At 48.7% G+C, this 26400-nt stretch overlaps 1 protein-coding gene across 5 annotated transcripts in view; it reads right to left on the minus strand.

The window, feature by feature from the left end:
* Ttll11 (tubulin tyrosine ligase like 11) overlaps nucleotides 1–26400 on the minus strand; it is a 231469-nt gene that overhangs the window by 15590 nt on the left and 189479 nt on the right. For 3 of the 5 annotated variants that reach the window (XM_076928607.1, XM_034496640.2, XM_076928610.1), the window contains one exon: nucleotides 18289–18395. In XM_076928607.1, coding sequence (XP_076784722.1) covers nucleotides 18289–18395 — 107 coding nt within the window. Of the gene's footprint in view, nucleotides 1–8557; nucleotides 11493–18288; nucleotides 18491–26400 lie in introns of those variants that run through there. The other 2 variants (XM_076928608.1, XM_076928609.1) reach the window with 2 other exon arrangements.

A 26400-nucleotide genomic window follows, 5' to 3' on the forward strand; every position in this document is an offset into this window, starting at 1 on the left:
TCCTTTTCTTTCTCCTTCCTTCCCATCCTCCTCCTCCTCCTCCTCCTCTTCCTTCTTCCTCTTCTTCTTCTTCTTCTTCTTCTTCTTCTTCTTCTTCTTCTTCTTCTTCTTCTTCTTCTTCTTCTCTCTCTCTCTCTCTCTCTCTCTCTCTCTCTCTCTCTCTCTCTCTCTCTCTCTCTCTTTTAGACTTTTACTGTGTAGTCCAGGCTGGCTTCATTCCCACCTGCCTGGTTCAGGCTTTCAAGTGTTCAGGTTCTGAGCATGGACGACCACACTGAGCGTGTACTGTACTCTTGACACCTCCCTGTATCTGAATATACATTTTCACTTTTTTTTTTTTCCAGGCTGCACAGAAGTTCCTAGTGGGCACATACCATGAGCTTTAAAGCCTCTTCCACTACAATGGGACACTTCAAATGTTGTTTCTTTTTCTTCTTTTCTTGGTGTTATGCTCGAATGAGGTTGTAACAGATTTCTTTGCACACCTATGCCGTACTTGAAGGAGCCATGCTTTTCTTCCAGCAGACACTTCCCGGTCATATCCTGCCAAACTCTCCTGGGATTGGGACCCTGAGGGAACAGCAGGAAACCCTGCACAGGAAGGTCTTTTGTTGTTGTTGTTGTTATTTTTGTTTTTGTTTTTTTGAGACATGGTTTCTCCGTGTAGTCCTGGCTGTCCTGGAACTCACTCTGTAGACCAGGCTGGCCTGGAACTCAGAAATCCACCTGCCTCTGCCTCCCAAGTACTGGGATTAAAGGCGTGCGCCACCACCACCCGGCTAAAGGTCTTCTTTTTACTTGCTTATTTATTTAGTGACAAGTTCTTGTGTAGCTCATGCTGGTCTCAAACTTGCCATGTAGTTGAAGATGACCTTGAACTTCTGATCCTCCGGCTTCCACCTCTCAAGAGTTGAGATTACAGGTACCTACTATCATGTCTAGTTTTTAATGCAGTGTTGAGTCCAGAGCTTTGTACATGCAAGGCAAGTGCTCTACCAACTGAGCTACGTCTTCTGGAGGAGACTTTTATTTATTTATTTATATGAGTACACTGTAGCTGTCTTCAGACACACCAGAAGAGGGCATCAGATCCCATTACAGATGGTTGTAAGCCACCATATGGTTGCTGGGAATTGAACTCAGGACCTCTGGAAGAGCGTCAGTGCTCTTAACCGCTGAGCCATCTCTCCAGTATCGGAGGAAGACTTTTTATGATGAGGAGCCAGGTCATGCAAAATGCTATGAAAGGGCCTTTGGTAGCAAAGAGAAGAGAGGCAGGTGTTTTGAAATCTGCCCCTTGAATGAATGCTTCAGCATAGGTCTTCCCTGCTTGTTGGCCACCAGACAGCCTGGGTCCTCTGGAGTGGAACAGGCTGCCTGAGGTTCCATCTTTCTCTCCCTCCTCCTCTCTCCCACCCATTCCTCTTAGCCAAACCTCCCAGGTGCAGACCGGACTGGTGCAGGCACGCCTCTGCAGCGCCCTCTTTCTGGGCCCAGGAGAGGACTGCTCTGGGCCACTCTGGTCTAGCCCAGCTTTTTGAAGGAGTGGGTGTCTTCCTTTCCCTTCCACCTCTCACCTCTTCTCAGCTTTCCTTTGCAGCATCCATTGAGTGGCAGCTCCCCATCCCTGTCCCTCCTCCTCCTCTGCCAGTCTGCTGCCTGGTTCCCTTGTGCTGTGATCCTGGGGCTCTCACCCCGCAGCTCCACCCTTACCCCCTTCCTTGTCCTCTCCCAGTCATTTATTACCAGAGTTTTAAATACCTTCAGTGACGGAATGCCAACTAGATTCCTCCCAGTCCTTATCTGCAGGCCACAGGGGATTTTTGCCTCTGGGATACCTCATTAGCATCTCAAAGAATCTGTTGAAGGCTTCCCAACCTTTTTACCTACTTTGATAAATGGCACCTCCACCTACCTACCTGAGCCAGAAGCCCCAGGTCAGTTTTGAAACTTCTCTCAGATAACCCCAGCTTCCCGATACACTTCTTTCTGCACGCAGGCAATACACACCCTGCTCTCCACTGGGCAGGCTGTGGAACGCCTGCACCCACCTCACCTGCCCTCCTGCCTCCACCATCACCTAATAGAGACCAGGTTGGCCCTACATCCCCCTGACTGAAACTCAGGAGGGAATCCAGACTCTTTACTTCCTCTGGGGAGCTCACAAGAGCTGCTCACCCCCTTCTCCCTCGGCTTGGCTCAGCAGTGTTCCCTTCCTATCATTCCACCATATTCTGTCTCCAGAACATCCTGGTCACCAGCACTCCCTAGGACTCCAGTGCCCTGTCCCTGCATCCCGCTCAGTTGCTATTGACTGGCACAAAGATATTTTCTGTTACAGAATTATCAAAAAATGCTCAGATTACAGGAGTGTTTCTGTGTTACATGTCTGCCTGGCTGCTCTGAGCAACACCTGTGTGACACATAGAACAACTGTCATCTTACTTGGGATATCAGTCACTATGCATGACAGCAGGAAGTGCCTCAGGTAGGCTGTGTAGCAGGTTCACTGTGGTTCTGTCCTGGTGTGTGTGTGTGTGTGTGTGTGTGTGACCAATGTACCTGGCCTGGAAAAGACACCTGTGAATTAAGCTTCCTTCCTGATTGACTTTAAGTCTCTAGAGGGTTAAGTCACCAGAGGGACCCAAGGCTGGTGGGACAGTGTGTCCCCCTGCAGGGCAGCTGCATACCACCCTTGTGGTGGCCCTCCTTATCCCAAAGATGGCCGGCGGTGTCCTGTTACTTAGCTGATTGAACCTTTGAGAATTTAGAGGAGCTGAGGGCTGGGTCTCAGTGGAGGAGGTGGGCTGTAGGGGTGATGTCCACTCACAAGGGGTCCCAGCCCTGTCCTCAGTGGGACCCCTGAGGCACTCCTGTCACTTGGAGAGTTGAAAGGAGATAGATCAATGTCAGAAAGAAGATGGAGCAGTGGGTTTCAACTTGACTCACTTTGCGATGTCACATTAGAGCACAAAGGCAGGGAGGAAAAAAAACCGCTCCTTTATGCCGGGAGTTTATTTTTGTCACCCTGTCAGAGAGAAATTGCAGCCCTGGGGGCATTGGAGCTGCACAGAATTACCCAAAACATTAACATGCAAATTGCCTTCTTTAGAGAGGGTAATTTTATTAGTGCAGGAAAATCGGAAAAATCAGTTTCTTTCTTGTACTGTGCCCTCCCGGGAGCAGTCCTGTCCTGGGGCTGGTCAGGGCCAGCTACGGTGCACTGGGGAATGGTCCAGAGAGACTTGAACTTGGTTAGGGTTTTGTCATCTCCTCTAGTCACACACCCTTAGCACAGCAGCTGGTGGCTGCTGGGGGTGCTGCCTGGGATGGAGAGAACAAGCGAAGGCCTCAAGATCCATCACACAGCTTCACTAGAACAACAGCAAAACGAAGGCCATGTGCCCCAGACAGCCTGATGTGCACCAGGAAACCACTACGGGGCCTGGAAGCCTCCCGAGAACCAGGAGCCACCTGTTCCTGTGGACGCTTGGTCACATTTGTTCTAGAGCACATTTATTCCACTGAGCTAAGTAAGTCACAAGCTTCGAAAGAGAACCAGGATCTGGCAGGAAGGCATTGTGGGTATCAGGAGAAAAGCAAAGAGGAAAGGATGCTGGGGGCAATGTCAGGGATGGACACTGCACTGTTAGGCAGGAAGGATTTTTCACAGGGCCTGGTCAAGGCTGTTAAAATGGTAGTGGGGGAATTCCAGATAGGGAGAAACATCTGAGCAGAGGGGTAGAGATGGGGACCAGCCGTCTGTGATGAAGGTCCCATGGCAGGGGAATGGCGGAGGGATGGGATGCAGAGAGTGGATGAGTGCAGTCGGCAAAGGTGCCTGCGAAGGCTGTGGCACTGCTCTGCTTTACTCTGCACTGACCACTGGTGTGTAACCTGTAGGGCCTGCTTAGAACAGAAAGAACCATGTGCCCCATGGTATTTTAGGAGGGAGGGGTTTTCCCAGCCCCAGGGTGCCAAAATGACCTAAGGTTTTATGAGGCTGCGATTACATAAGGCTCCCTCCTCTTTTTGAAGCAGTGAGCAGGAAAAGCAGGGGCAGAGACGCCCACGGCCACCAAGAAGCTGCCGGGTGATGTCAGGTCTGCCCCAGCAGGTATGTGCACTCTTCCTGGGAGGCTCCACATCCTCCCTAACCCTTACCTGGATGGCAGCTGTGGCATAGAGTCATGGTGGGGGTACAGGGAGCCCCGGAGAGATTCAGTGGTTGTCTTTACTGAAGCCCAAGGGGGAAAAGGGGCTGTTATAGGCATTTGGAACTGAGTGACTCTTTGCTGGGGCTGCCCAGGGCATTATGGGAGTTTAGCAACACCCCCAGCCACTGCCTGCTAGATGCTGGTGACAATTCCACGCTCAGTGGTGACCAGACATGCTCACACCCTGGGAGAACTTGGGGCACTGGCTTTAAGCCCTGTGACTTTGGTGAAATGAATGCATGTTTGAGAAAGAGACCTTGACACTGAGCTCTCTGCTGGAGACCTTGGTCTGGCTGGGATCCCCAAGACCCCAAGTGCAGACTGGTCAGATTTACCCCAAGATTCCACAGAAATTCTCTGCCAGTAACATGTGAAACATATTCATGGTAACTGCTGGCTGATGGGAGCTGAGTGTGTGTAAGTTCTGGGTGGGGGTGGGGTGGGGTGAGGGTTCATGCATTCATGGATGAAGCCCTAGGAGCCCCACTGTATCCCAGACTGGCCTTATACTTGTGATCCTCCTGCCTCACCGTCTCAGTTGTTGGGGTTACAGGTGTGCCCCACCAAACAAAACAATTCTCAGATCGCCATTGTGTTCATGTTGGCATCTATCTGTTGGTTATCTTCTCTATCCAAGTTGAAGGCTCTTGTGGACTGGGTGTGAAATAAACTTGGCTGTGACCTGACATGTTTGTGTGAGGGTGTCAGATCCCCTAGGCCTAGAGTTGCAGATAGATGTGAGCTGCCATGTGGGTGCTGGGAATTGAACCTGGAAGAGCAGCCAGTGAACCTGGAAGAGTAGCCAGTGCTCCCAACTGACAAGCCATCTCTATAGCCCTGGCTCTGGGTGCTATAAGCAAGCAGGCTGAGCAAGCCAGTAAGCAGCACCCTCCACGGCCTCTGCTCAGCTCCTGCCTCCAGGTGCCTGCCCTGACTTCCTTCAGTAGTGGGCTATGAAGTGAAAGTGTAAGCCAGATAAACCCTTCCCTCCCCAACTTGCTTTTGATCATGGTGCTTCCCCACAGTAATAGTAGCCAGGACCTCAGTAAGGCAGGGCCTCAGCCCCGGGACCTCAGCACACAGGTGGGGGATTATCGGGCTCCATTTAAGGAGACTTTAGGAAAACCCAATGGCAATGGGGGGAGAAAAATAAAACCAAAGACATGAGAGGAAACCCGGGTCTTTGGCACCAGCATCCACAGCACAGTCAACACAGCCTGGGTCCAGGCAAGATAAATATAAAACTCTCAGAAGGGAGGGCTTGCAAGAAAGTTAAAAATATTTTGAACTAAATAAAAACGAAAACAGAACACACTGAAATGTGTGGGGCACAGTGTAGTCAGATTTACAGAACCAAATACATGGATTGGGCAAGAAGTTCTGAAATTGGAAAAAAAAAAAATGTTTTCACTCCCTTAATTTCTGCATTTAGGAAACAGAGGCACATGTGAATTTGGGGCCAACCTGGCGGTCTACACAGTGAGTTCCAAGCCAGTCAGGGGTACAGAGAGATCCTGTCTCACAGGAAAAAAAAAAATTTTATTTTAGGAAAAGGAAAACGAGCAAATTCAAAATGGTCAAAAAAAATGGTGAAAATCAGAAAACAAATCGATGAAACTAGACAGGAAATCAATAAGAAAAATCAATAAAACAGAGGAGTTTATGGGGGGGGAGGGAATCAATAGAACTGATAAAACTCTAGGCAGCTTAACTGAGGAGAAAAAGGAGATCATTAACTACTAATTATAAATTACTAATATCAGCAACTCGAGATTCCTAATGTTAGTATCAGAAATGTCCCCCGGCCCCGGTGCCATCTTAGGGTGACATAAGCATCATGGATGACATCTATGCCTGGGACTTTAATAACTTAGATGAAATAGATCAGTTCCTTCAAAGATACAATTTACCAAAATTTACATAAGGAAACTCATAATCCGACGAACCTATTAGCTACTAGATAAAGTCAGTAAATAATTCATAGCTTTCCTCCTCCCCCGCACCCCCCAAAAAAGCACCATGCGCCAAAGGGTTCACTGGTGAATTCTCCCTGTGCTATTTAGTGTCCCAGGAGCTGCCTGGCTTTCTTTGTTCTTACTGCAGTGTAATTCCCTTGTGGTCTGAGTGAACCTTTACCTGATTCTCTGCTTTCTGACGCTGCAGGCCTGTAATCCCAGCTACCCAGATGCTTAAAGGCTAGTTAGTCTGGGCAACTCAATGAGAGTCTGTCTCAAACAAAACAAAACAAAACAAAACAAAACAAAACAAAACAAAACAAAACAAAACAGAGGTGGGGGTGCACCTCTGCTGTAGAGAATTTGTCAGGTGTGTAGTAAGCAGGCCCCAGATTCAATCTCCAGTCTTGCAAAAATAAGAGATAAAAAAACAAAAATAAAAACCATTTATGGAGGTTTTATGGCAAACAGCACAGTTTGGTGAATAATCCACAAGAATGGCGAAGAATGCATATTCCAGTCTTATTCCATGAAGCATATTAGACACATCCACCAGACCAAGCCCATGGACCAAGTGTCAGGTCCACCAGTATCCTGACTGGCTTCCTGAGTACCATCCCTGTCAGGTGCACATGGGGCTGATGACATTTCCCAGGGCAGCTGCAGATGCATCATGTATGGCACTGTTATGTGTCACCGGAGGACTGACCCCGTGCTTACCGCCCATCTTTAGCTCTGGCCATTTCGCTTGTTCTAGAGCCTGCTCTGTCCAGAATTGACAAAGGCACAGCATCCTAGATTGGACAAAGGCACACCATCCCAGATTTAGTTTGTGTGAGCATATGTCTGTCTTCATCTCTTTCCTTGACTATCTGTGTTTTTAAGGTTTAAGTGGGGTTTTCATAAATCCCATAGTTGTCTTTTTGTATATTTTATTTTTGAATTATCATCATCATCATCATCATCATCTTCACCACCACCACCATCATCATCATTATCAGTAGTAGCTCTGGCTGTCCTGGAAGTCGCTCTGTAGACCAGGCTGGCTTCAAACTCAGAGAGATCCACCTGCCTCTGCCTCCCAAGTGCTAGGACTAAATGAAAGGGCCACTATACCTGGCTTGTTCTCTTGTTTTTTAAAACTTCCCAACAGGTTCCACATTTTAATTGACGTATTTGATGTGGGATGTAAAATCATGTCAGGAAGTTTGGTAAGGTAGAGCAGGTTGAGACCTGGAGACTCAGTGGGCACAAACCTGAGACTTAGGTGACTCCCAGCTCCCTGCCAGATTCCTGGCCTGGAACACGTGCCATGTGTCTCACATAAACTAAACATGTCCTATGATCATGTAGGCCCAAAACAGAGTTCTCCATGCTAATGAGGTACCTAGAGGCCTGGAGGGCTTAGCCAATAAGCTTCCCTTCCCTGCAAAAGATATTTAATCTCAGGCCCACCCTGAGAAATGGGTAGGGTACATTACGCGTCCATTTTCTGCCATGAACAACCAATAAACTGTTTGGAACCATGGACTGTCTCTTTCGTCAAGATCTGCCATGGGGAGCCATGGAGAACATTCTGACTACAGAGTCACAGCTTAGTTCTCTAAGCCATACAAGGCCTCTCTGTGCTCCCAGTCGCAACTGCCACCAAGCCCGCTTCTGCCAAACTATCACCGCTGGGACAAGCCAGAGCTCCCCTTTCCCTGGGCCCCGAGCTAGACACTGTCCGCAGCCTGTGGAGCCCCCAACCCTGTTTTTGGCTCTTCCGAGACTTGCAGCAAAGCTTGGATGTCCAAGAGTGGCACAGGATAAGCACAGTCAAACTCCCCACATTCTGACTTCCCGAAGGCTGTACCCAGTGGACCCACAATTTGAGGCTTTCACATTTAGATTCATGGCAGATATAATTGGATTAATATCTGTCATGGTTGCAACTGTTTTCTATTGATTGCCTCTGATCTTTCTTTTCTTTTGGAATCTTGAGATTTGCCACCTTTGGTTTCAAGCAGAACATTTTATATGGATATTTTCTCTAGTTCCTCCTCCTCCTCTTCCTCTTCTTCCTCCTCTTCCTCCTCTTCCTCCTCCTCCCCTTCCTCTTTTCCTCTTCCCCTTCTCTTCTTTCTCTCCCTCCTCCTTTTGTTTTAAAGAGGGTGGACCATAGGTGTGTGTGACACCATGCCAGCTTAGCTTAAGGTATATTTTTAACTAATAGCTCTATTTTCAAATACCAATATGTCATTTCATAGAGAAATGAAAAAAATCTAGATGACTTTGCTCTGAATTTTTTTGCTACAACTCCAAGAGCAAAATCTATTAAAGAAAAAAAAAATGAAACAAGGAAAATTGGAGTTTATTAAAATTAAAAACTTCTTTTCTGATTTAAAAATGAGGTTGGGAGTACAGATCAGTAGACAAGCACTTGTCTAACATGTACAAGATCTCAAGTTCGAACCCAACATGGGGAGGATAAAATAAAAGCAAAGTAAGTGACAAATCATAGACTGGAAAAATATTTGCTAAATATATATATAATGAAACATGCAAAGAACTCTTAAAACAATATGAAAATGATTCAAATTTTAAGAAAGAACCAAAGATCTGAAAAGATGCCCCCACTTAAGAATGTATACAAAAGGCAAGTAAGCATGTGCCAGCGATATTAAAATGTGTGCTGAAGTTCAAAGTAAAACAGCGAGGTATGTACCACTGCATAATCACGAAGAGGGTTAAGCAAAAGAAAAGATCATTTTTCTTGAATATCTCTGACTATTCCACGTGTTGACAATGATGCTGAATAACAGTTGGGAACACAAAATGGTACTGCCACTTTGGAAGACAGTCCGTTTTATATAAGACGAAAATTTAGCAGTACCATATGCATTCGTCAAGATTTTCCAGAGAGCTAGGCTAAGAGGCAGGAGGGAGGAAGGCGCTTGGACAGACAGATGGACAGACAGATGGATTAACCTAGACAATAGATTAACCTAGACAGGTGAGAGGGAACTTAATAGGGATTTCGGTCACACAACTATGGAGGCAAGGACACTCCATATCTGGTGGCAGGTAGTGTGGCTCACTTTACGTCTGGAGGCCTCTGAACCAGAGAAATGATTGTAAAGTCTCACTGTAAAGCCAAGGGCCTGAGAACATGTGGAGCAAACCAGTGGGCTAAGGTCAGGAGCCCTCTTGAGACCCTGGAAGGCTGCAGTGCTGATGTCTAAGAGAGGGTGCAAACCAAAGTGAGAGCTTCTCTGCCTTTAAAAGGTTACACTTGGACTGGAGAGATGGCTCAGTGGATAAGAGCCCTGGTTGTTCATCCAGGGGTCCTGAGTTCCATTCCCGGCGGCTCACAACCATCTGTAATGGGGTCAGATGCTCTCTTCTGTTTGATGTTCTTGTCTGTCATATATGCTATCATGTGAGTATGGAGGTCAGAGGACAACTTGCAGGAGCCCAGAGGTTGAATTCAGGTCTTTAGGCTTGGCAGCAAGCCACTTTATCTGTGAGTCATCCTTCTAGCCCCATACCCTCTATTTTTTTATTCTTCCTGGGTCCCTAACTGATTGAGTGGGACCTGCTCCACTTAGCCCACTGACTCACATGCTAGAAACACATCTACAAAGAATGCTTTACCAGCTTCCTAGGCGTCCCTTAGACTAGTCAGGTTGACAGCTAAAATTAATCATCATCACCATATGGTCTAACAGCTCCATTGATGGGTATTCGTCTATCTATGTAAAAAAACTTATGTCCACACAAAACCTGTGCATGAATATTTATAGTTAATTCATCCCTCACTACTAAACAGTGAAAGCAATCAAGATACTCCTTAAAGAGTAAATACATTCACAAATTGTGATTATGCCCATTTAATGGATTGCTATTCGGAGATTCAAATAATAGAACTATCAAGTAATAAAAAGGCGTAGAGGATCTTAAAGGCATACTGCTGGTGGAAGCAGCCAGTCTGACTAGGCTAGGCACACTATGATCCCAATAGTCACGACATTCTGAAAAAAGCAGAATTACATAGAATCAGAAGTTCCCAGTGGTTTCCAAGGGCTCTGGGAGTGTGTGTGTGTGTGTGTGTGTGTGTGTGTGTGTGTGTGTGTGTGTGTGTATGAGTGAGAGAAGGGGAATGGTAAATAGGGCACAGAGAGGCTTGGGGCAGTACAGCCCTCTTGAGCAATGCAGGGTTGATGGTTACCGGTCCTCACGCAGTTGTTAAAACTCATAGAATGTGGGCTGGGTAGAGATGACTCCAGAGTACCCGGGTTTGATTTGTAGCACCGTTTGGCTGTTCACCACCATTTAGGTCTGATATCTTCTCCTGGCTTCCACAGGGATCAGGCTCACACGTGATACACAGACATACATGCAGGTAAAAGGCCCATACATATAGAATGAAGAATGAAAAGAATAAAAAGATTGTTTTAAAAGCCTCATAGAGTGTGCAGCAGAAAGAGAGTGAACCATAATGTAGTGCGTGACCGTCATCACTACAGAATAATGGAATTAATAGAACAGTGTTTGTTCATTAGTGGTAGTGTTTGGGGGCCTGTGTGTGAGGAAAGGGGAGGGAGTCTGTGCTGTCTGCTCTGTGCTTGCAGAGTCTGGCTCATGTTAGGTGCTTGATAACCGTGGCTCACATCTGGGCGGATCGCTCGCAGTCAGGTTAGGATGGGCGCGTGGCAGAATCTTTGGTTAGACCTGCTGGGTCTGAACGGTGCTGAGGATTAGTTGGGTGTCTGCGGAGGTGGCTCCTCAGCTGCCTGGCCCCTCTTCTCCAGCTTTGAACAGAAAAGAGGAATCTCAGCCCACAGCACAGTTGGGCACATACCAGAGAACATTTTTTTTTTTTCTGTCACAGTATCACCAATGCAAACATTCCACTGGCTCCTCTGGGACTGGCAAGTGACAGATGAGGGGGTTCTTGGAAAGGAGTCCTCATAGTTGAGTGCTTTCTACACGTCTGTCATTGTCACCAGCAGCCTTTGCCAAGACCAGGAACCAGACTGTCACTCCAGACACTGCTCTCCCAGCTTCTACACTGGAAACATGTGGGGAAGGGGAGGGGCTAGTGCTCATGCCTTTCCAGGGTCTGGGAACTGAACTCAGGCTGCTTCCTTGCCATCTTCGATGGCCTACATGAGTGGTCTCTCTTCTCCATGGCCTGTGTGAGTCGTCTCTTTACTCTCGACCTCTTGGAACTTCAGTTTCCTCCTCTGGAAATAGGACCATGAGTAAGATGGAGCCTCCTGGGAACAGGGCATCCTGCTGACAGCTTGGAATCCATCTTCTCATCTGCACAGCACACCTATATCAGGAGTGATGCCAGTTGGAATCAGGAAAGAGGAAGAAAACACATCGGATCCACGTGTTCTTATAAATCCTGATACCACCATCCCCAGGCAGATGTCAAAGGCCCTGTTGCCGAGGCTGCTGAGGCCCCCAGAGGAGAGGTGACTCCTCTCAGAGCTCTCTGACAGTCAGCAGTTAGACTCCATGGCCAGCTGGCTTGTCCCATGATGCTGAACACTGCTGCTGTGTCAGTTCCCACAAGCTACGGGAACTGTAGGCAGTGGGTGTAAGGCGCAGGGAGGTGGCAAGAGGCAGCCAGCTTTCTCCCTTCTGCCTAGTTCTGGTGAGCTGATGCAGGGTGACTGAGGATGGGGGAGGCTGGAGACAGTGAGTAACAACACACATCACAGGGTGGGTACCTCACAGTGTACCCTGTGTCCTGCAGGCCTTGAAGACTCACATCTGAGCCAGGGGGAAGACAGGTTAGCATTCTCCTGCCTCACCTGCTTCTATTAAGAACAATTTAGCTATTTTGTGAGTGTATTGGGAGCCATCTGTCTTTGAGGTAACTTCAAGGCTGAAGAAAGTGGTCGGTCTTAGGACACCTCCAGGAGGTGCTTCGTGATTCTGGCCTAGGGTGGGGCAGTCACATATATGCATAAAGGAGGTCTTGCTAAACATGCCAAGTAAAAATACTTTTAAATATTTCAGTACATCATCAACTAAATACGTTTCAGTAGGAGCGCATTCCAGCTGAAGAAAGTACAGGCGTCACATAATTTGCATAAGTCGACTGAGGAAATTTGGTGAGAGACAGAAGGGAGCTGCAGACGCCCACAGGATGGGCTGGCTGGCAAGGTCTGGTCTACGCCACGCATGTGTGTGGAACATCAACCATGCGCCAGGCACTGCACTAGGCCTCAGTAGGACAGGGAACTGCAGTAGTGGCTGGTTGGTTTAACCTGACAGCAGGTACTGCACAAAGGCTCCGTCATCACACCACAGCTGAGTGGAGAGGATAAGAGGGATCCTGGCCTAGCCTGGCACTGAGAGGTGGGCCCGACTTTGTGCATGACAGGAGGGGATCTCTGGGAGAGGCAAAGACCCTAGTAAAGAACTCTTGAGGTGGCTGGCATTCTGCCTAGATGGAGGGAACACCCCTTCCCCAGAAGTGGAATGCCCACAGGGAGCCAGGCAGGTACATGACTGACTTCTTTGTCTGAGTAGTGGGAGGCCACCTAAGGTGAGATGCCTGGACTCACATCTAACGTTGAAAATACACATTGCAGCTGTGTCCCACCCTTCTGAGAAGACTACTCTAGGGAAGCCTTTCTTCCTATCTGTTTTCCTAACACCCCAGGGACCAGAAAGGAGCTGGCACCTTAGAAAGGACTCCTGAGGGGCACAGGGTGAATCCCTCATTTGTCTGACTCTAGTGCCCAGTGGCTTTGAGTAGATTGTCACTCGAAGGCTGAAGAGATGGCTCAAAGATTTAAAGCACTTGCTGCCCTTGCAGAGGACCTGGGTGTGACTGCCAGCATCCACATGGTGGCTCACAACCATCTGTCACTTACTGACCTCTGCAGAAACCAGGCACACACATGGTGTACATACCTATACACAGGGAAAACATGTAAAAAATAAAATAAATAAGTTTTAAAAAAGAAAAAGATAGCCACTCACACCCAGGGCTGCCTGAGGGGCACACACAGGAACTCAGAAGGGGTGTGTGTGTGAAAATATGTGTATTTGATAAAAAAGGTTCCTAGCATACATCAGATATTAAACTATACATTCTTAAGTTTCCCCCTCTAAGTCCTGATACTTTTGCTGGTATGTATGTATGTATGTATGTATGTATGTATTACATTTTATTGAGACTGGGTCTCCCTGTTTATCACAGGCTGGGATTCAGGTGTGTGCTGCTAGGCTTGGCATAGTACCTTCTTAAACAGAAAACATATCGTGTTAGAGGGTGGATGCCCAGCTTCTGGGACCCAGTGCTCCCATGGGTGATGAGGACACATTTTATTGCCCGATCTGAGTGCTGTCCTCCTCTCTCACCACAGAGATGAGCCATTGGACTCTGGGATTGTGAGTGCGATTGATGTGAAATCACTGCATCTCTATCCACAGATGCTTCCTCACTTGGTTCTGGCTGAGGAGAAGGCTGCAGCATCCCAGCCTTGCTGATAACTCACTGAGACGTTTTGTATTCTGCTGGAAATTCTAAGCTTGGAAATTAAAATCCTTCATTTGGGGAGAAAAAAAAAAAAAAGAGACAATTACACTGGCAAGCCGCAGAGTGTGAGCCGCACACTGCTTCGTTCCACCAGGCTCCTGAGCGGACTTGGACACTCAGAGAGAACGTTTATGGAAGGGAATCCAGGGTGCAGACTCCTCGGTGGGGAGAGGAGGGGAGCCGGCCAAGGTGGAGAGCCACATGTCTGAGGATGTTACTGTGAAGGTTTAGCTTCTGTTTTGGGTGAAAAATCTTCTGGATGTTTATTCCATGACTAAAAATACCTCATTATAGGGGCTGGAGTGATCACTTAGTTGGTAAAATGCTTGCTTTGCAAACAGGAGATCTTTGAGTTTGATCCTGTAGAATGCATCTCAAACAAACAAACCAACCTGCCAGGTGGTGGCATACCCTTGTCGTCCCAGTGATGAGGAAGAGATTGACAGACACCTGGGGCTTGCCGGCCAGCCTACTCTAACCTACCCCAAGGGAGGCAGGTAAACTGTAGTTTGAAAGTCAAGGTGGGTGCAGGCTTGCAGGATGACAGCTGAGGTTCTCCTTTGCTTTCCACATTCATGTACACAAGTGCATCCTAGCCGCCACCTAATACACAACACATACGCACACACACTACACAACACACATACACACACAATGCACACCACACACACATAATCCACAACGTACACACACCTAATACACAACACATACCTGCACACAGGTGCTCATACCTATTACAAAGGTCAGATAAGAGCAGGCTGGGCACAGACATGGTAGGGGTGACTCAGTGTCCAAGGACATTGCTGAGGCCACTTCCACACACCAGAGGCCCAGCAAGGAGGGGATGGCTTGACAGTTATTATGTCTCCTCACAGAAGGTGCTCTTTCTTTCTTTCTTTCTTTTTTTTTTTTTTTTTGCTTTTCTCCAAGCCATGTTTCCAGCACTACTTTTCTCTTCCACATCAGTAGCAGGGTCACCTGATGTAGGTGACCTTTGTTTCCACATCCTCAAGTGCTAGAGACGTGGACTGAGCACAGTATAACTGAGTCTGGGTGGGCTTTGGGGAAAGGGAGGATCTGATAGGACCTGGACACGGCGTGTGCTGGGGTGGATGGCCACCCTGTGTAACTGGGATGGCTGGTGTATCACACTGACCCTGTCAGGGAGGGGAGCAAGACCCTGTCAGTGACACTGACCCTGTCAGGCAGGCTGTGGCTCCCGTGGGCTGTGGCTCTCTCACTCATAATTCTCTGTTTTGAGTATGTATCCTTAGCTTCAGTTTGTCAACTTATTAAATACTAGCTAGAACACATAGACACAGGCACACACAGAGACATGGAGATACAGATGCAGAGGCACACAGACACACAGAGAGACTCAGGCACTCAGACCTTACACTGGCCAGCATAGAACTGGGATGGAGGCCTAAAGATTCCTTGGCTTCACATCGGGAAGGAAAGGGGAAGGAACTGAAGAGATAGATAGATGGAAAAGAGAGAGGGAAGGAGGAAGTGGGAGAGGGGAGAGGGGAGAAGGGAGAAGGGGGAAGGGAGGAAAGGAAGGAGGGAGGGAGGGAGGGAGGGAGAGAGAGAGAGGACAGAAGGACTCACTCATTCTCTAGTTTCTGCTGCTTTCTGGCAAAAACAAGAACCACACCCAAGCACAGATTTCTGCTGCTCTCTGGGAGCCTGCTGAATGGCCCTCTTAAGGCAGCTGGGTTTAGCTATCCTTTCTTGTCTTGCACAGAGTCGGGGGTGCTGGGCAGCCATGAGAAGGTGGCAATAACGGCCTGGTTGGCAGCAGCTAGGTGATAACAGGGGTTCCATCTCCACTAGCACAGAGTAGCTTCCATTCCCGGCTTTAATGCCCAACCTATTTCCTAGGCCTGCAGCTCCTGCTACTTCTTTCCAGCAACAATGGAAACAGGAACATAAGGTCCAAGGAAGAGGGTGGGGGAGACGGGAGCTTGGAAGGACATCCCCAGCTCACACACTCTAGTTGTATCCCTTCAGTAGGTTCTGTGCTGGATGAGGTGACTTTTCACAAGGCAGTGATCCTGGTATATAATATTTACACATATTTATGGAACACAGTGTGACGTACATGTGACCACACATGACAGCTCTTCCAAACAGACATTATCGTTAGTACACCTCTCTGCCTGTGCATCACCTCTGACTTCAGACACAAGCCTGTTCCCTCTGAGGTCATACAGAAAACATATCACTCCAAGGTTAGACAGTACTCGGGGTAGCAGAGGCCCGAGTTCAAGTCTTGCCTTTGTCACTCATTGGTTATGAAACTGAAGTCCGTTTTGCTCTTGGAGCCTCGGGACCCTCATCTGCAAAGCTACAAGAAGAAGCCACAGTACACGGGCTCTCGGAGCCGGCTTTGAGTGTTCCACTTGACCTGGAGTTACTGTTGGGGGCACAGACAGAAGCAGAAGTTTGGGGGATCCCAGCCCCAGCTTCACTTATGCTAAATATAAGAATATTTCTCATTTAATTGGCTTGCTCAGCAAAGTGGAGAGACCCTGGCGGACCCCAGAAGTCCTTCGCTGAGGTGATATTGTGGACACCCTCCCTCCGGCTTCCACTCACAGAGAGCCATTTTAGAAGCAAACAAAACATGGGAAGCTATTCGGGATGAACAATGGGCCAGATGGTAATGCTGGTTGGAAGCAATAGAACGTGATAAATAGCTTCCTGCTGCGACTCCCGATCAATTTCAATATTTAATAATTCCATTGCCACCCCCACCCACTCATCTGGCCCCCTCTACAGAATCCTGCGACAGCAGCACCCAGCTTTAGGCTTGAGGAACAAGCTCTTCTTCCCTTTCTGAGGGTGTCAGCAAAATGTGAGTGTGACCATGCAGCTCAGCTGCCACATGGGCTCACTCTGTCCTCGGAATGACAACTAACCTGCCTACATGTCCTGCAGGCGTGCCCTCCCCACGCGACAGGGAGGCTGGAAGGGCCTGTGAGCACAAGACATCGGCTCACCTGGTTGACTCAATGACTGCTGCCATTCCTGACTTTTACTTTTGAATTAAGGGGTCAGCAGGTAGACCAGCCATCCTACCACCCTCTTACTCCCCACCCCTGCCACAATAATGGGTAGGAGGAATTGATCCAGACAGGAAGCCCAGGTGCACTGATGGTTGAATATTAGTCTACCATTCACTGCTGCAGTTTTCTCCTCTGTACAATGGACACAATCAGACCTGCCTCCAGATTTGTAGCTGGTGTCACACATGCAAAGCATGCAGCAGTGCTGGCATGGAGGCAATAGTCAACACATGGTATCAGGTAGCATCGTTATCAAACATGACACTAAACAGCAAATGGATTTCTGAGTCAGCACCATGCAGAGGATGGGCTGGCTACACCCTTGTGGTTGGCATCTCTAGCCCACATGGGGGTGTGGGATGGTCACATAGCCTCTCCTGAGAGTCTCTTCAGCAGTAAGACAGAAAGAGTCCGTTAACAGGACTAACCACCCTGAATGGTCGGCAGTGACCCCAAATGCATTAGTAGCCACTGGTGTACGAGCCCTCAGGGCCATCTGGAGGACACATGCATTAGTTTTACAGCTGAAAAGCCCCAGGGTTGGAGGTGATGGTGGCAGGAGATGGTAAAACCAGTTGTCATCCAGATCCCTCAGCTTCTGACTTCAGGTCCTCTCCATCCAACCCCAGCAGGTGTGGCCCTTCCGTGTGTGGGGTGACAGCATGGCAGAGGGCTGGGGAGGATGGTGCCTGTGTACACCCTGTTCACTGTCACCTCGAAACCTTGGTCACTGGAGTGCTGCTCACTGTCTGTGAGATGAGGCTCCTAAGGCCTCTGTGCTGGGTCACAGGGACACCGAGTGAGAGACACTTTGCAGCTTTGTGCTGACCTGTACAAAAGTCAGCTACGATTACTACACTGTTCGGAGGATGGGGTGGGAAAGGGAAACCAGTCCACTCAAAGGTAGATTCTCCTAGCGGAAGAATCAAAAAGACAAAGAACAAAGCACGGGCTATCACAGTGGCAGCCTTTGGTGTGACATTCAAAGTGTACCACAACTCAGTCTCCTTGCCCATTTTGTTCTTCTCCTTTGGAGCTGGCTGGGTGTAGCCTCGTGTATAAGCACACCTACACTCCCGCCTGGGCCCACCCTCACCCTGGACACTGGTTTATCCCTTTGCCCTCCTAGTCCACCCCAGCCCCTGCTACATCAGCATCACTTCCCACACGGGTCTCAACTCCACGGAGCTCCTTTCTGGCAAGAGCCGAGCTCTCTCTCTAGTCCACCCAAGGCCCGGCTGGTGCGTGCTCTGCAAACATGCGGGGCCACAAGCCAATGGAGGAACAGCAGCATACTTCCAGCAGTGATCAAGCAAAGAAAGGAGAGGCTAGGGGTGGGACTGGAATTTGGGGAGGGGTTGCCCAGCCTTGGTAGCAGACAGTACCTCGGGGCTGGGTGTTTAAATTCCGCTCCATTCCTCTCCCTCCTTCCCTCCATAACATGAAAGGATGGTACAGACCCTTCCCCGTGCCTGTCAGGAAAGGCAGCCGTCGGGTACCTGTGTCCCGCTGGTCCAGGGTCACCGAGTTCCACCTCCTTGTGATGTCGATGTACAGGATGTCCACGGCTGCCATGGACAGGCTGCTGCTGCTCAGCTTGCAGTTCCTGCCGGGACAGGGAAGAAGACGTGTCACTCCAACGGTGGAAATGTCCGCTCTCTTTTTCCCTCAGGCTGATGCAGACTGAACCTTTGTGCGCCCCTGGAAATCCACAAGAACGGTCTTTGGAGCGGACGAGGTCATATGGGTGGGGCCCTAGCAGATCAGTTAGTGCTCTGTACAAAGACACTAAGAAGAGGAGAGCTTGCCTGCCTCCCTGCTTCTTACCACAGAGAAAGAAGCCATGAGGCAGCCAGGAGTGAGCTCTTAGCAGGCACCTATGTGCCAGCTCTTCAGCTCTGACCTCCCAGCCTCCAGACTGAGAGAAGTCAGCCTCCGGTGTTTAAGCCACTCCACCTGCTCCTGTGGGGAACTTGTCTTTGCTCAGGTTACCCCACCGCCTGAATTCTGGAGCTCAGCTGAGGAACAGTGGGGAAAAGGTTGCGAGTGGAAACTTAGGATAGAGGCCGTGGTGGCCTTAGTCTGGAGCTAATGAGTGGGCTCTAGAGAGCTAGGCTGCACAGACAGCCATTCCTGAGTGGCTCTGCCACTGATTGAGAACCGGCCTGGGCAGGCCACTCCCTTTTCTGCCTTCTGGACTTTAGTGTTTTCTTTGTAACAGCTGGACCTTGAACAGCCTGGAAGACCCTGCCCCCTCCCAAACACAAACCAGGTTCTGTTTTTCTTTCTTCTTATTATTTTAATTTTTATAATAGAGTTTCATATAGCCCAGGTTAGCCTCAAACTCACTATATGACTGAGGATGATCTTCCTGCCTCCAACCTCCTGAGTACTGGGATTACACTTGGTGGTGTTTTTTCTTTGTTGTTGTTTATTTATCTATTTTTATCTTTTTAGTAAATCTTTGTGAATTTCACAACATGCACCCTAATCCCACTTACCTCTCCTGCCCCTTCATATCTGCTCTCTGCTTTTGCAACTCCCCCCAAAACCAAACCAAACCAAACCAAACCAAACCAAACCAAACCAAACCAAACCAAACCAAACCAAACCAAACCAAACAACCAACCAAACAAACAAACACACAAGCAAATCGTCTTGCCAAAGCTGTGGTATGTCATGGTGTGTCACACAGTAAGTACTCTTTTACCCAAGCAGCTTTACTTGCAAATGTTCATGGCAACGACTCAGTCTGTTTCAAGGCCTCTGGCTTCTGCTGCACTATCACTACTGGATCCTCACTGGGACTCCTCTCAGACAACCTTTTGCTGCCTTGTGTCATGGAGGTCCCGCAGCTTTGGATCTGAGGACTGGTCCCTTCACAGGCTCCAGCAGTTCGTAGATAGAGTAGATGTTGGGCTGGGCCAACTCAGAGCCCTGGATCCGGGCCTGGGTGGAAGCTGAGTTGGTCATCCCACCAGCTCTCCTGTGCCTGCACCACCAGGGCCAGCTCTGCTGTGTTGCCCACCAGGGCCAGCTCTCTGGTTCTCACACCCTTGGGGGTCAGCTCAACCAGAGCCAGCTCTGCTGTCCTGCCCAGGCGAGATGCTGTAGCTGTACACCTGGTTTTTAAGTGGTGCTGGGAATGGAAGCCCAGCCTCATTCATTCTAGGTAGCTATTCTACCGGTGAAGCCACACCCTGCCCTCAGGAACCACATAGCCAAGAAGTACTCCTGTGTAGGTGTCTTCGTCTTCTTATGGATTATACCCAGAGTATAAGTTCTGCCCTCTCCTGCCAGTACAAGGCAGCTGTCTGTGTCACATTCGCATGACCTGGTAATGACAGGTCCCCACTGAAGCAGATGAAGCCATTACTGTGGCGCGGGGCCTTTCTTCCTGGATCTCACTAGATGAATCCCTGAGACCAGACATGAACACAAGGGCTTGATGTCTCTTTACTTTACTCTCTTACCTTGTCACCTGATAGCTTTATATAAGTCCCGAATCAGCCACACACAGGCCCAGACTTGCAGAGTAGAAAGCACAGGCTGGGCCCACTTTGCTGCTGAGGCCTTTCCACACTGTGCTGCATGCTTGCTCCTGACCATCTGGAGCCAATAGGAGGGTGGATACTGCTGATGCTCCTTTTGCTTAGGTGTGGGGAGTCTACTGTCAGCAATGGTCCTCCCTGTTTAAGCCACAAAGGTGGCCTTTGGAGCCCCTTCCCCTCCACCGACTTATTTGGTCTGGAAAAGTGGGTGGGTGAGCAGCAGCTAGATGCTTGGTTGTGGGTTGTTTTCTTAAACCTCTGCACACTTTAGTTTCCTGATCTCTAAAACAAAGCTGATACCTGTCCAGGTGCTGCTGAGGACGTGGGTGCTGCCTGGTACCGGGTACAGCTGAGGACGTGGGTGCTGCCTGGTACCTAGAGTCCCATGGGACTCCTGAACCCTCGTTGCATCTCACTTTCCATTTCCTCTCAGGCCACAAGACCAAGCTTTCATCACCCCTTTGAGGTAATGAAACCTAGGTCAAAAGAAAAGAGCCTAGGGCAGCCATTGGCCTGTCTGCCTCCCCTAAACCCCCTACTGGATATGACTGTTCTGGGAGGCAGGGTTTACTTACGTCGGAACCCTGAAGCCTGGACTATGGGCCAGCTGCTGGGGTGCCGTGGCTATGTCTAATGCTCTTTGGACAGTTCTGGGGTATCTCATCCATGACCCCAGCTGATGATAAAGTGCTTCTCTGGTGTCCCATTTGTCATTGTTCCCTGTGTGAAAGTTCCCACAGGTGCCAGACAGGTGAAGTTTTGATTGGCAAGCATGATTGGCACCCAGAGGCTCCCTTCTAAATCCAGGCCCACTCCTTAACCATGGTGGCTGTTGAGTGTGCCCAGTATGGTGTCCGGCTGAGGCCATTGCTTCTCTGCCCTGGCACACTTGCTTGCCCCTCCCTCCCTTCCTCCCTCCCCTTCTTCCCACCCATCTGTATTTTCCAGACCATCAGTTCACATCCTGTTCCATATTTCAATCACAAGCTGCCATGGCAGACTTCAAAGCACATCAGCGCACAGTTACTGCGCCTCGGTAACAACATGTCAGCAGACGCCAAGCTTTTCATGTCACTTGTCACCAAGATGGCTATCTCTATTGGGTTCTGCTGGGGACAGTGCCCTGGTCTCTTGAGTCACACTGTCAATGTATGCTGCTAATTTCCAAAGCTTCATTAAGAAAAGCCCACGCCTTCTCCTAGCAGCCACACCTGCGTCCTCTGGACTACCTGCTTCCCGGAAGGACGGAGTGCTGCCTGGCTTGCTCCATGGGTTGACAAAGGATGAAAACCAAAACTGAACTGACCACTGGTGTATAGTTATTTTTTTTTCCTGACAGGAAGAAAATAGAAGTGTCAAACTTTTAGTAGAAGCCGTAATTTACCAGGGAGGATTCTCCATTTATCCCCTTTCTAAGGTAACCCACCCTCCCTGACAATACTGACAAACAGTTGATTACGACGTCTGCAGTCAGAGCAGAGTGGACGGTCTGCATTAGCTGCAGCAGATGGGAAATGCTTGAAGAGAATCTGGATTCTGTGGGTATTTCTCAGGCACTATCCAACTGTAAGGTCCTTTTCTTGCCCCAAGGTCTCAGAATCCTTCTAAGTGCATGTGAGGGAGGGATGCCCGTTCTCATCTCAGTGAGTGTGGGGAGGACGAGGCACAGAGAATCAGTGCTTGCCTGAGACCACAGGGCACAGTCTGTACCCCATCTCCCCCTTGGAGACAGGAGCAGGAAGAGGAGCTATGGCCCAGCAAAGGGTCCTAGGCTCACCTAGGACCAAGATACAAAGTCTCAGTTCACTAACCACAGGCCTGGATGCCTGCTGGGGAGTTTTGGGACAGAAGGCTTCTGGGAGATAAGCAGGACTTCACAGAGGCAGGGTCTCTCAGGTTTGTCCTCTGGTTACCAGACATTCTCAGTAAGCTCAAATAGAGTCTTTAGAATGAGGGTTTCCAGTTGCTGAGCCGCTGAATACAGAGCTTATCCCTGCCGTGTTGGGCAGCAGTATTCAGGGCCCAGCGACAGGGTGGCACAGCGTGCAGGGGGTTATGTGCCGGACACGGAGTGTGACAGCCAGGTCATTCCCAACATGGAGCGCGATCTCCCCTTAAGCCCCGGACACAGTTTATCCAATGACTGGGTGGAAGGGTAAGTCCTTTAGTGGATGTGAAAAGCTAGAACCTTTCTAGAAAAAGGATGAAGGTTTGGGACCTTGGCTTTGCCGCATTTCCTTGTGCACATCAACGAAGTTCTCGTTTGTTCAGTTGGAGGCACCAGACGATGCCCTGGCAGTGATACTCCACATGTGCCTGGCACATGTGGAGAATTTAAGACAGTGAAAGCCTTCCCCAGTGATGGGGAATCAGCTGAAAGAATTGATAGCGCTATGTTTCTTTTCCTTTTCTTTTTTTTCCTTTTCTTTTTTTTTTTTTCTGGAATGGAAGGCATCTGAGTGTACATGGTGGGAGAGAATCAGAAATCATTCAAGCTCTTTAGGAGCCTAGTGGAGCGGGGTTTGAAATGATCATCCCGTTTCCCCCTAACTGCCAATGTCTCATGGGAAATTTAGGGACCAACTTTTTCCACTCCACAAAGTCCTATTTATAGAATTTCTTTTATGTTCATCCTTCTCTGTGGGAAAAAAAAAAAAAAAAAAAAAAAAAGAGCAGCTTCCCCACCCCCAGGTTTCTATAAGGTAAAAGGTATTCAAACAGCCATATTTATTTATTACAAAAGGGAAGGGAGGTAAACAGCTAAGCATTTGGGCGTCGGGAATGAGGTATCTGTGCTTTAAACCATCCACAGTTTTTAAGGCTACAGAGAAGACGTGCACAAGGCTTCTGGGAAGGAGTGGCCACAGAAGGACAGTTTCAAAGTCACCAAGGAGTTAATGAAAGAGGGGAAAGCTGTCTTCTTATACTTCTATTCTAGAACATTCTAACAGACCATGCCTCTCAGAGAGAAACCCCCCGCCGCTCTCCATTATGAAGCACATTAATATCTCAATACAATAAAGGGGAAGTGGGAAAAGAGAAAGGGGGGAATGCGTCCTTTAGTTCAAAAGAAGACATGGGATCAGAAGCAGCGAGAGTGGTGGAGTGGGGTTTCAAAGCGTGGTCTCACAGTGCAGGGGCTGCAGCTTCCGGGGAATGGGCCTGGCTGGGGCCAACTGTTGACTTCCCAGCTGCATCCAGTGGGAAATGCAGGATGCTATGGAGAAAGTGTCCTCCATGAATCACATCCGATGTCTCCCCGCCCCCAGCTAGTGATCTATTGGTGGGAGACTAATACAGATACATTTCTCTCAAAGAAGGCTGCCAAGCTGAAGCATCAATTAGACAGTTTTTATTTCCCAGGGAAATAGAAGCCTCCACACCCTGGCAATTATTACAAAATAAATTTTCCAAAAATAAAAAGAATAATAAAACGAAAGGAGGAGCTCAATTCACGGAGATGATATGTGTGACTATTACACGGCTCCTGAGAAAATGGCACTCTTGTAAGGCTGGTTAGAGTGTCTAGACAAGAGAATGACAGTTCGTTATTTCTCATACTCGGTGGAAGAGAAAAGTAGAAGATGGCCGGGCGGGCATTAGCATAATTCGCTCTGAAAACTGCTGATCTATGCGGTAAGTTCTGAGAGATGGACACCGAAAATAAATCCAGGTGACCGCTTATTATTTACTCCCCTTTCCTTTCTCTTCGAGGCATGTGGAGAGACAGAGAGTGGGCAGCAGACACGGAAGGCGAGCCCAACTTCAGCTGTCTGTGTGGGAGCCGTGAAAGAAGCGTGCACCGCGCTGGGAATATGTCTGCTCTGAGGCGCTCCTGTGAAGGGCACTTGGTTCAATTCTGCATATGGCATAAATATTATTAATTCATAATGAAGTAACATTTAAACCAAAGTGGAAAGGAGAGAGATAGAGAACAGTCGTTAGCAGGTGGTGAAATTTAATCCGCAAGACTGAACATACCCAGATAAATTGGAAAGCAGAGAATTATCATATTTTGCTATTAAGTTGCCATTGGGGTTTCTTGGGACGCCTTTAAAGGAAGCGTCTGCTACCTAGTGCAGTGTTTCTCCACTTCCTCCAGCATCCTTGATTAGGGCAGGCGTTTGCAGGGTAGCCTTGTTGTCTGGATCCATCTGCTCGAGCTGCCTCTTGGCCACCTGAAGATGCTCTTTTCCTGTCACATTCTGCTGCAGCTCACTGACGGCCTGCGCTGGCCACAGATGGGAAGTGGCGGCTGCAGAACCTAACAGTCCCCAACCTTGGAAAAATTGGTTTCTCATGCAAATGCCACCCACTTGCTGATGATAGAGAAAAATCACAAAGCCTGTCATGCCCAGGTAGCTTTTCCAGGGAGGATATTTTGCCATTAGCCCATTCTGACCTGAGAGGAGTTATCTTTATTAGAAACATTCTTAATTCTGTTTTGTCTTCGGGATAGTGTGAAATGTGGAGTGGTTTTGTGTGTGTGTGTGTGTGTGTGTGTGTGTGTGTGTTGGGCTCTCAAACCAAGTGTCACTCACTGAAGGCCTCTGTGGGCAGTCCTATTTTGATGGGATCCACACATGGTTAAATCCATTCTTCCAATACTGAGATTTTACACAAAAACAAGCGTGCATAGCTTCTTTTGGAATATTAAGTGTGCTAGTGATGGTTCCCCGAGACAGCATCTCCTGCCACTTGCCATCCAATCCCACAGTGTGTTTGGGGGCAGGGGAAGGAGATGGGGGAGAAGTTCCTTTTATTCATTGTGTGCCCCAGACGCAGTTGAGAATGGGAGCTGCCCAGTGTCTCCAAATCTCCTCCTTGTCTTGAGCAAAATTTCCCCAGGAGTGGCCAGGAAGCTTCCCAGAACTTTGCCCAGTTTACAGAGGCTCAAGTCCAGCACAGCCTGAGTCACACACCCTCCTTCACCTTTCAGCTTGGGCCACATGAAATGCTTCTGCTGGCTCTCCCTGCTGCCTTGGTGGTATGTTTGTCTACAGCTCATCCAGTGACAGCTAGTAGTAGGGCAAACCTTGCCTTAAGGAGGCCACCATGGATTCCACCAAGTGGATAAAACTTTGCTGTTCTTATTTCTAGCTTTCGCCTCTGTTTGCAGCTCCAGCAAGGGAGCTCTTGGTCACAGCCTTAGACTTTGCCAAAGGCTGATACCTGAGAGTCTGTTTCCTGCTCTTAGTTGGGGAGTCCCAGGGGAAGGAAGGGCTTCTTCAACTTGTCTTTGAACATCCTAGGCAGCTTCTTGGGAAGAGACGGGTGTGGGGCAGATGTCACAGGATCTGTCTCCTCACGTATTCTGACAGTTCCCCACATGGAGTTCAGCTAGCACTTCGGTCCCTTAGGTTTTCAGTGGAGACTTCTGTGCCATGGTGCAGAAGCTGGGCAGGCCTCAGGCCTAGAGCATTCTTGCCTTTGCTCTGGGAAGTCCAAGCCATGGACATGTCATACAAATGAAGTACACACCAGCTTGCCCACCTCACTTTCATCCTTATGTGCTTCCACAAGCTTCAGATCAGGATCCTCTATGTTCCACAGCTCAAATAAGAATCACCAAGAGCCAGACAACCTGAGTTCAATCCCTAGGATCCACATGATAGAAGGAAAGAACTGACTCCTGAAAGCCATCCCCTGACCCCACAGGCATGCCCTGACATACGTGCACCTAAGCTCACACACACACAAGGAACAAGTGAATAGAAATAATACAAAGTTGACTTCCCTGTTCCCATGTAACTAGAAGTAGCCAGGAAGATGGAGGCAGATATCGCTGCATCCAGCATCCAGGGCATCTTTTCAGGACTCTAATTCACCCGGCAGAGACTTGTGCTATTACTCCCTCTTCCCTCTTCCAGTCCAGGACTCAACCATGGTGTCTAGATTTTGAGCAGCCATCTTGTGACCATAAGGTAACCTTGAATCCATCAGAACGGATTTAGTTTGGGGTGAGCAGAAATGAGGCGGGGCACTTGTGGTCTCGTGGAGTCACTGGCCATCCCTAGTACCCCACTGCTGGCTTTTCTGTCCTAAGTCACTTGAAGTCAG

This window comes from Arvicanthis niloticus, chromosome 2, assembly GCF_011762505.2.
Source record: "Arvicanthis niloticus isolate mArvNil1 chromosome 2, mArvNil1.pat.X, whole genome shotgun sequence".
NCBI classification, from domain to species: domain Eukaryota; kingdom Metazoa; phylum Chordata; class Mammalia; order Rodentia; family Muridae; genus Arvicanthis; species Arvicanthis niloticus.